The 10,642-nt window shown below is 57.1% G+C and overlaps 2 protein-coding genes across 2 annotated transcripts in view; one reads left to right on the forward strand and one right to left on the reverse strand.

The window, feature by feature from the left end:
- The first annotated feature begins 718 nt into the window (after positions 1 to 718).
- Positions 719 to 5,191, forward strand: CTRL (chymotrypsin like). Its single transcript, XM_017852190.1, is given in 12 exon segments — positions 719 to 984; positions 1,586 to 1,689; positions 1,788 to 1,867; positions 1,977 to 2,031; positions 2,033 to 2,059; positions 2,241 to 2,282; positions 2,284 to 2,429; positions 2,523 to 2,665; positions 2,761 to 2,849; positions 3,908 to 3,982; positions 4,319 to 4,481; positions 5,079 to 5,191. Coding segments are annotated over 12 exon segments (1,092 nt in total). The 5' UTR covers positions 719 to 929.
- The window catches only part of PSKH1 (protein serine kinase H1), a 22,899-nt gene continuing 17,249 nt past the window's right edge, over positions 4,993 to 10,642 (reverse strand). Inside the window, 1 exon segment of the mRNA XM_017852257.1 lies at positions 4,993 to 5,669. Coding sequence (XP_017707746.1) covers positions 5,352 to 5,669 — 318 coding nt within the window. The 3' untranslated portion in view covers positions 4,993 to 5,351.

The raw sequence follows: 10,642 nt of genomic DNA on the forward strand, positions 1-10,642 counted from the left end.
AAAAAAAAAAAGGCCGGGCGCGGTGGCTCAAGCCTGTAATCCCAGCACTCTGGGAGGCCGAGACGGGCGGATCACGAGGTCAGGAGATCTAGACCATCCTGGCTAACACGGTGAAACCCCGTCTCTACTAAAAAATACAAAAAAAAAAAAAACGAGCCAGGCGAGGTGGTGGGCACCTGTGGTCCCAGCTACTCGGGAGGCTGAGGCAGGAGAATGGCGTAAACCTGGGGGGCGGAGCTTGCAGTGAGCTGAGATCCGGCCGCTGCACTCCAGCCTAGGTGACAGAGCGAGACTCCGTCTCAAAAAAAAAAACAAAGAAAAAACTGGGGGCTTCAGTGCCAGACAAATGTGGGTTTGTGTCCAACTCAGCCACGTGCTGGTGGGAGAGTCACCATCTCTGAGCAGACCTGTGACTCCTGTTCCAAACGGATGAGGAACCACTGAGATGATGTGTTAGGACTCCCAACCTGCCAGAACCTCACAGCCCCTGGCCCTTCACAGCAAAGTTGACCACAGTGAGCATTCCCTCCACCAGTCAGAACACCCTGGACGCTGAGCAGCCTTCTCTGAGAGCCTGGTGCCTTTGATAGCCCTGGGAGACTCCTCTGATCCCAGCCACCAGGCTGTCACTATAGACCTGATTTAACCATCTGCCCTCGGTACCCAGGGCTCAACATTTGGAATGGCAGGTGGTTCTGGGAGCCAACTAGAGGCCAGGCTTTGGAGGTGGCAGAGGTGAGAGCCTCACACCTGGGCTCTGTCTGATAAGTATAGGCCTGGGTCAGGGGACCTTGCCTAAAGGGCCTCTCTTGACTGGAGCGTGGGAGGGGGCTGAGTCTACACAGCTGGCCTGGCCTCAGGCCTGGAGCTTTAGCTCAAGGACGAGAAGACCCATAAAGCCAGGCCCAGCTCCCAACCTCACATCTGCCATGATGCTGCTGCTCAGCCTGACCCTAAGCCTGGTTCTCCTCGGTTCCTCCTGGGGTGAGTGGGCCAGGACCAGCCCTGATTCAGACCTGGGAACAACTCAGCTCCCAGCACCAGCCCCGGGAAGGGGCCAGGCTGGCTGGAAGGGACAAAGGTGGACAGAGTGGGCAAAGGAAACAGGATATGCCAGGGCAGGGGAGCCGGAACAGGCCTGCAGGGCTGGGAGGGGGCAAGAGGTGGGGTGGGGGAGTCTCACGAATAGGACCAGAGCTTGAGCAAGGCCCTGGAGTCCGGGAGTGTTTAGGAAGCTGAGACAGGAAGAGCTGTCCATGACTTTTAGAAACAACCTTCTGGCTGCATGAAGGGTATGTAGTGTTCAGGCCTGGAGCGGGCAGAGAGACCAGGGGTAGAGATGGGGAACAGCGGGGACTAGGCTGGAGAAAGATGTGAGAGAACAGCAGCGCTGCGGGACTGGTTGGATGGGGATAACCAAGATAGCTGTGGGGCCCGAAGGTGCCTGCATGTACCGTTGGGAAAGGGGTAGTGTTGTACCCTCTCGACTGACCTCTCTGGGGTGCACAGCCTCAGGCACCCAAAAGGAGGTGGGGAAAGGTGGGCTGAGGCATAGGAAGCAGGTCCTCATTAGCCCAATGGCCAGGCTGCGGTGTTCCTGCCATCAAACCAGCCCTGAGCTTCAGCCAGAGGATTGTCAACGAGGAGAATGCAGTGCCAGGCTCCTGGCCCTGGCAGGTGTCCCTGCAGGTGTACCACCGGAGGGGTGGGCAGGGTCCTGGGTATGTCATGCCTAGGGGCAGCCTAAGCAGCCCAACCCCACTCTGACCTCTGAGCCCTGACCCCAGGACAGCAGCGGCTTCCACTTCTGCGGTGGTTCTCTCATCAGGCAGTCCTGGGTGGTCACTGCTGCCCATTGCAATGTCAGGTGAGCACCTGCACTCCACCTGCCCTGCCCCTCGCCTCTTCCTGCCTCCTCCCCTGGCTGTCTCCTTGCTCTGGCCTCCCTGCAGCTGCCTAACCCCACACCCCTGCAGCCCTGGCTGCCACTTTGTTGTCCTGGGCGAGCATGACCTATCGTCGAACGCTGTAGCCCTTGCAGGTTCTGTCCATCTCTCGCGCGTGAGTGCCTGGGTTGCTAGACAGCAGAGGAAAAGTGGGCAAGTGCCAAGTGGGTGGTGCTGGAACGGGGAATTCAGACACGCCCTGGGTCCCTACCTCTGCTCATGCCCCACCCATTCAGCCCCCAGGTGCCGGGGGCCCCACCCCAGGCCCAACATGGCACTGTTCTGACCCCACAGGCATTCACCCCTAGCTGGAACCCTACCACCATGAACAATGATTGCCCTGACACTGCTGAAGCTGCGCCTCACCAGCCCCAGCTACACAACACGCATCTCGCCCAGGCTTTGCCTGGCATCGCCTCAAACGAGGCTCTGGACTGAAAGCCTCACATGTGTCAGCCACGGCTGGGTCGCTCAGTGGCGTGGGTAGGAACTCAGGCCCAAAGCTCAGGGTGGAGGACTGGGCTGGCGCGACCAGTGTTCTTGGGCCCCACTGACCAGCCCCTCCTGGCCCACCAGGTGCAACTGTGCACACCAGCCACGTCTGCCAGCAGCTGGCTTTGGCCCCTGGTCCACTGTGAATCAGTGCAGTAGCCTACTGGGCTCAGATATCACTGACTCCATGATCTGTGCAGGTGGCTGCGGCTGCTCCTCGTGCCAGTGTGAGCCCGCACCCGGTCCTTCTGCCCACTGTTCCGTTTGGCCCCACACCTCCCCAACCCCCCACACTCACTTCTCCCTCCCTCTTCCCTCTCAGCTGACTCCGGAGGGCCCTTTTGTCTGCCAGAAGGGAAACACGTGGGTGCTTACTTGGTATCTGTCTCCTGGGGTACCAAAATCGTGCAAGTGCCGATCCTGCCATGTATACTCGAGCGTTAGCAAGTTCAGGCCGTCTGGATCAACCAGCGTCCATTGCCCTATCAACTGAGCCCACCACAGCCCCCTCCGCCAGCTCAACCCATGAAAGACCCAGGCCCTGTCCCATCGATGCATTCGTGCTCTTCTTCCTGGCTCAGGAGAAGCAGAAGCTGTTGAGCGGTTCGATCTCCTCTACTTGGGACTTCTGGCGATGGATGGGCTGAGTGGCTCCTTGAGTAGCACGTGCCCTCTTCCTTAGGGAGTAGTCATGCCCAGGCGGAGCCCCCACCCCTCCTCCAGGGGCAACCCTGGTCGCTACAGGAAGAAGCCCAGAGCTGCTGGAATGAATGGCCAGCCGCCTCCCTGGAGGAGGCAGCCTTGTTTACTGAGATACAGGAGCCGATACGTACAAACTGAATAGCGCATAATAAATAACTGCCACATTCTCCATCCACGGTCCATGGCATGCAAGGCCCAAAGGTGGGTCTATTCAAAGGCCCACATCTCAAACCCCCTGTCCCGCCCTCAGGACCAGGGCCCACCCCTGCGGCCAAGTAGAAAAACATAATCCCCCAGAGCTCAGGTCCTCATAGACACTTAGGGAAACCTGGGAGGAATTTCTGAGGCCATGGGACTTGGTTTCTGCTGCCTCCTGCACAGGGCAGTGAGGAACGGCAGCGAGGGTGTGTCTAGAGGCACTGAGTTGACTTGCGCACAGAGTGTCTCTTCTTGGTTTTGTTTCCACTTGGAGGTGGCGCACATGCAAGGAAGGAAGCCTGCCCAGGCTGCCGACTGGGCAGAACTGCAGTGGGAAGCCTAGAAACCCATGTGGCCCAATGGCAGGGGGCCCTGCCAGTTGAGCTAAGCGGCCAAAGCTAGTCCCTGGCCTCCATGTCTACCACTGAAGGCAGCTGTGGGCGGAGGGCCTTGCGTTCCAGCCTGGTTTGTGGTGTAGGCGGGAGGATCCACAACAGAAGTATGGGGATGATTCTGGCTCAGGCCTCTGGGATAAGCCAGCTCCACCCAACCCCACCCACCTCCCACAGGGCGCTCCTCCAGCCTTGCGACTCAGCGGGACCCAGACTGGAAGGTTAATGCTGTTGAAGGGACGCCAGCACAGGGTGCGATCAGGGCAAGGGCCAGCGTGGGAGAAGGCAGGTGCCCCAGGCCACCCAGGGTTCAGAGGCCCAGTCACACAGTACGGCTAAGTTCCAGGGGAAGGGTGCGCCAGAAGCTCAGCCAGAAGCGAGAGGTGAGCCAGCCTGCCGCGACCCTCGGGCCCAGGGCGGCATACCTCCTACCTTATCCCATGTCTTCGTGGAGCCTACGGGTTGTGCACGCGACTGAGCGGATGTGCACGCGATGGGCCAGCGTGCACAATGGGCGGGTGTGCACGATGGGCAGGCGTGCACGATGGGTGTGCAGTGATCACTCCCAGGTTGCCAACACCCATGCAGACACCAGATGGCGTCTTTGTGCAGCTGCAGAGGAGGGAGCGACAGACCCTGAAGGGAAAGGGCAATGGGCTGCACCAAAGGATAGAACCCAGGCTGACACTGGACCCTAATGGGGAGGGGCCCCCTGCCCTCTGCCTTGGCCCCCAGGTGCCCCATCCCCCAGGTAGCAGCAGTGGGGCTCCCTTTAACCCCTCCCAGTTGGGAAGGAGGCACCTGGAGAATGGAATGAACATCCAATGGGGAGAGGGAGGTAGCAGTAGGCTCTACAAATAAGGCACCAAGGGCAGTGGGCTGGTGGGCAGAGACCCCTCAGAGTCTGGAGAGGTTGAAGCCTGGGCAAGCCGACAACCAGCATGGCCACACAGTCCAGAAGGGTGAAAGTCCACGCCATGGCCCTACCACCAGAGGTCCTGGGACCAGGAAGGCTCCCTCGGGGCACCATGAAGGAAGACAGATCTTGGTTGGGAGGTGGAGGGTTGTTTGGATCTAGCTAGGGGCTACGGTTTCAGTCAAGGCACAAACTTTGTGCCTACCAGGGTCTCCCACTGGAGCATAATCTAAAGGATCAGGATGCATGGGAATGTGTGGAGCCAGGGAGAGGGGCTCTGTGGAGGAAAGGGGGTCCCAGAAATAACTGTCCCAAAGGGTCCTGAGGCCACAGGACACTTCACCCAGCACTGCAGGCTCCTCTGATTTGGGAAGAGTCAAAGGGCAAGGGAGACAGTGAAGGCCAGGTCCCATCCCTTCCCAACTCCACCAGAGCAGCTGCCCACCAAGAGGGGTATCAGTGCCAAGCCAGGCTCCCAGTTCAGTGGGAGTCACCGCCCCGTGGGCTACCTCCACTCTGTCACACCTGGCCCGGGCCCATGGTGAGGACAGGGGCTGCTGAGGGCACAGAGAAAGGGCCGGAGCCAGACATTCTTCACCTACTGCGGGCTACATGAGCCTATCTCCAGAGAGGGCATCAGGCACAGATGGCACCGCAGTGTGTGGCCAGGCTGGGCCGTGCTGCACATGTGCAGAGCCAGGCGGCTCAGCCATTGTACTGCTGTTGGTAGCGCAGGTTGAGCTCCCGCAGCTCCCGCTCCCGCACACGGCGTGACTTGTTGGAGCGTGTGGAGCGGCTGGAACGCGTGGACTGGGCAGATTTGGTGCTCTGGCAGCGCGAGGAGGCACGTTTGAGGAGGTTCTGGGATATGGAGCGGTGCAGGTTCTTCATGGATGAAGAGGCAGCCATGCTCACCACCCACGGGTGCCTCAGGGCCTGCAGTGCAGTCATACGGGCTCCAGGGTCCACTGTCAGCAGGCGGTCAATGAAGTCCTTGGCCAGGTTGGACACACTAGGCCAGGGCTAGAGACCAAGGACAAGCATTAGAGTGAGAGCATCTGACACTGCCCACCCCATCTGGATGAGGCCACTACACAGCATCCCTCCACTTTCCCGAGAGAGGTGCTGCCCCTCCTCTCATGTAGTGCTTGGGGCCTCCCTGCCCAACGCTGGCCCAGGCTGAACAGGGGCTGCTCTCCAGGTGATGGAGTCTGGCAAGGAAGGAAAGGACCCATCGACTCTCCCAGGGAGCAAACTTCTATGGTGCACTGGACCCTAAGCCTGGTTCAGGGAGATGGCCTCTGCCAAGACCCCCCAACCTGCCCCAGGAGTATCGTAACACAGGGGAATGTAAGAGAATGACTCAAACTTTTCCACCGCATCCTAAGTCAGATTGAAACTCCAATCTCTGGATGACCAGGATCAGGCCACTTAGAGGGGAACTTCCCAGTCCTTACAGAGAAGGTCCAACCTCTCTCCAACTGCCAAAGCAGTGGTAGGAGACCACTACTCCCTGCCTCCGCCTCCCAGCGTGGGGAGGAAAGGAAACAATTCAAGGCAACTAGATTTCCCCATTGGCTGAGGGCAGGTGCTCCTGGGACCAGGCAGGAACCAGGACCCTTCTCAGTGGCACCCTCCAGCCCGCATTACTTCTCTAAGCCACAAAGGGCTCCTGGCACTGCTGTGCGCCAGCCTCATTTTAGTACATTCTGTCCCCTGGGAGGAACTCCACAAAGCCCACTCTACCACGTGCACCCAGGGCTGCTTCATCTCAGCCGCGAACCCAGCAGCTGTCTGTCTCAGGGCCTCAGGCTGCATGCTGTCTTCACCTGGCTGGATCCTCAGGTTCTCAGGATAAAGGACACTTGCTCAGACTCCCTCTTAGCCCCCAGTGCTTCCAGCAATTATCCCGGCTGTAACTTGAGACTGCAATTTCATGTTGGTTTATTATTCCCATGAGATCATGCTGAGCTGGATGAGCCCCAGTGCCTGGTGCTGCACATACAGGAAGCACTCAGCAGGCATGGGCTCAGCGAGTAAACAACCCACAGTGCTGCCAGATGGGTGCCCTTTCCTGAAGCTGCTTCCAGGCCTTGGGGCTTAGCCAGGTGAGTCCTTGCGTCCCTGCATCTCCTAGGAGCACTTTTGGCACAGGCTCTGAGGCCTACCCAAAGGGTAGGCAGCTAGGACCTTTCCTGAGCATGCTGCAGATGACTCAACAGGAATGCTAAGGATGCCATCACTTTCCTTCCTGCCAGCTGAGGTCTGCCTGTTCCACCCGTGGTACCCTTCACCTTGAGGAACCCCTGAACATGCCAGGGATCTGAGAGCCCACCTTCAGGACAGGTGCACAGCCATGTAGCAGACACACACACACTGACTACTGCTACCCCCAGTCTGGCTCCCTTGACTTCCAACTCTTCCCCTACCCGTTCCCCACTGCCACAGAGGGGTGAGGCAGGGAGAACACGCTTCCATCCTCCTGAAGAAGGGCTGGGGCTACCTGCAGCTTCTGTCCTCACCCACTCTTTGGAAGGTTATTCCAAGTTTTACTGAGCTGAAGTGGGAGCAACAAGGGAACCACATTCCCAAACACACCTAATAGGGTCATCCTCATCAGTGGGCCAGCAGCACCCAGTGACTCTTGGGGAGACACTGGGCCTGAGGAGGAGGAAAGTCAGGGTCCAGGAGCATGCAGCCAACGGAGGCCCATAGATGCCTTACTATCCAAGGGCTGTGGGTGGGCGCAGAGAGCAACAGCCCTCCCACACAGGCAGGTAAGTCTCCTGGGGGCTTGTGTACTTCAATATTCATATTGAAGGCCAGGCACGGTGGCTCACGCCTGTAATCCCAGCACTTTGGGAAGCTGAGGCAGGTGGATCACAAGGTCAGGAGATCAAGACCATCCTGGCCAACATGGTGAAACCCTATCTCTACTAAAAATACAAAAATTAGCCGGGCATGGTGTGTGCCTGTAGTCCCAGCTACTCAGGAAGCTGAGGCACGAGAATTGCTTGAACCCAAGAGGCAGAGGTTGCAGTGAGCCAAGATCGCACCATTGCACTCCAGCAACAGAGTGAGACTCCATCTCAAAAAAAAAGATTCATATTGAGGTATTGAGACTGATATGCAGGGCAACTGGACTAGACAGCTGCCAGCTGCCACAATAGCTTTTGGATCACAGCTCAAGAAAGCCCCAAAAGCCAGGAGCAGTGGCTTCTGCCTGTAATCCCAACACTTTGGGAGTCTGAAGCAGGAGGATTGCTTGATTCCAGGAGTTCAAGATCACCCTGGACAAGATGGTTAAGACTCCGTCTCAAAGAAAAACACAAAATTTAAAAAAATATTTTAAGAAAGAAAGCTCCATGGTTGCCCCCTGAAGACAAGGAACCACTACTGGGGGCAGCCAGTCCAGACCACAGACATTCACTGTAGCCCCCATTACCCACTGGAGAGACAGAAAGAAGCTTGATGGAGACAACACACACACAGCTGAACAGAGTGGGTCAGGGGACACCTCTGCTGCCTGCTGGCTTTCTACAGTCTCCAGGAAGAGGAGGACTCACTAGGAAGCACGCTGCAGCTCAGCCTGGCCTGTTGCTGGAACAGCCCCAAGACAGGGTTGACAGCCCAGGGTGTCCCAACAGGGCTGGGACATGGATCCTGCCCCTGCCCCTTGGTCCAGCCAAGACAAAAGAGGGGCAACTCCCCTACAGAGGCCAGGAGCCTGAACACGGATGGACTGGAGGTCTCACCACTTCACATCCACATCCAGCCAAACCGTGGACCTGAAACTCCAAACAAGTCACCAGTGCAGTCTTGGAGGGGCCTCTCCCCAGACCAGCCCTATAGGCTTAAGTGTCTCCATCTTCAGAGTAGCACAGGCTCACACTAGCAGGCATCAACCCCTGCTGATCGCGGAGCAGCAGCCAGATTGATCCCTCTTCCCCTGCTCCCCAAGATTCTCGCCTCACCAATTACTGTGGACGTGTGGCTGTCTGCAGAATGCAGATGGACTCATTTGTCTGAGGGCTGGCCTGGCCTCTCTGGCAGGTCCCAGCTCTCCCCATTTCTGAAGAGCTGTGAGCAGCTGGGCCAGGTGGATCCCCCAAGCCAAAGTGACTCAAGTCGTCCTGACCTGGCCCCCAGCCTAACCCTTGTACACAGAGGAACCTACAGAAGAAAGTCAGGCTGAACACAAGAAGGTGGTCCTCATCCAGCTTACTGACAGTGAGGCAGGGGCTTAAGATGACCTCCAGAATAGCAGCCTCTGGAAGCCCTGCTGAGGCCTCCCACTGGGCTCAGAAAAGTAAGGCTTTCCACACTCACCCACAGCCAGGCTTCAGGCCCCACATCAACTCGCATCTCCTAAGAAAGCACTCAACATTAGCAACCCAACCCACCTGCTTCCCCTGGAGCCACGTAAGTATGTGTGTCAGCCAAGGACTGACTGGCTGGAAGCATTCTAAGCAGGAGAAAAGGGCCTTACAAGTCAGTGGCTCATGCCTCTAATCCCAGCACTCCAGGAGGCTACTGCGTGAGTGAGGGCTGGGCCCTGCTTCAAGAGGAGGACAAGCAGGGTCTGTGGGAGGAGGGCATCACCTCCGCTCTGATTCCGACCATCAAGCTGGCTGCCTTTCTGAGTCCATGGTCCTCAAAAAGTCCTTTTCCCCTTGCACTTAGGGTACCTGCTCCTGACGTTGGAACAGCAATGATGCCAATAGTGGGTATGGGGAGGGACCTCTTCCGTGAGCACCTCCTTACCAACTGGACTTCCTCATCCCCCTACCCATGATGGGCTAAAGCCACTCCTAGGCAGTGGAGTCCTACTCCCCATGGAGAGGGACAGGCAGCAGAGCAGGAAGGGCTTTCCGCTCCCGCCCGAGGAGCCCCTGCACCAACCCTTTTCATTTGCTCTAGCTGTAATATCTGGTACAAGCACCTGGAATGAACACTACTCAAGCCACTGCCAGCAGTCTCACCTCGAGCCAAAGGGCTAAGGAAACAAAGAACAGTGCCAGCTGTCTAGCACAGGATGCAGACAGAGGAGGAAGCTGCTGCTTTCTGGCAGCAAACACAGCTTACAGGGTGGCCCTAGACTTCCTCTAGCAGGCAGGGCTGCCTACTGGCAAGTGAGCCTGGGAGAGAAAGGCCCCTTGGTGTCTCTTCTGAGTGGCATCTAGGATAGGTTAAAGGGTTAGACTGCAAGCCCAGCAACCTGAGTTCTAGTTCTACCTTCTCTATTGGCCTTACAGAAATCACACTGCCTTCACTTTTGACACGAGGAAGGGGCTGAATGTCATGAACTCTAAGTCACTTCCAGTTTCTAAAGTCCTGGATTCCTTTTTCTCCACCTTTTCCTTCATATGGCCACATACGAAGCACAGAGTCTAGCATTTAAGCTGACCTCTTGAGCCCTGAGCTCCTTATCTAACCCATGATGATTCTGGGGCAGGCTGGCTGGCAGAGAAGGTGGCCCCACCACAGCGCTGCTAGGGAAGGGACGGGAAGGGAGGAAGAAGCCTGGGCTTTGCTACCATGACTCAGTTCTTCCCTCAGCTCTATTTCAAGATGTATTTTCAGACCCACTATTCCCACCTTCAAAGGCCTCCTTTCTGTACTTACGTGGGCCTGAATGAGAGCAGAGAAAAGGGCACAGAGGAAATTCTGGAAACAGAGCTTTGAGTTTACTCAGGAAAGCAGCATGACAATAAGAACTGTGATGCTGCCCATGACGAAGAGCATCCGCAGAATTAGACACTGTGTGGCAGCAGAGCCAGCATCCCCTCCTCTGGTCAAAAACCCATCATCCTGGTGTCTGGGCTTCCAGACCAGACAGAATCTACCACCCTGGAATCCGGCAGAGGGTGGGTGAGGGGCCAGCAACAGAAAAGGGAAGGGTGTGGGAGGAGAGAGTCTGAGGAGAGAAATAGAGGGAAGAGAATGCAGTTTTAAAAACAAGTAGAGAATTAAAAAAAAAAAAAAAAAAAAAAAAG

The sequence above is a fragment of the Rhinopithecus bieti genome, unplaced genomic scaffold (genome assembly GCF_001698545.2).
Source record: "Rhinopithecus bieti isolate Rb0 unplaced genomic scaffold, ASM169854v2 scaffold_34281, whole genome shotgun sequence".
Taxonomy (NCBI): Eukaryota; Metazoa; Chordata; class Mammalia; order Primates; family Cercopithecidae; genus Rhinopithecus; species Rhinopithecus bieti.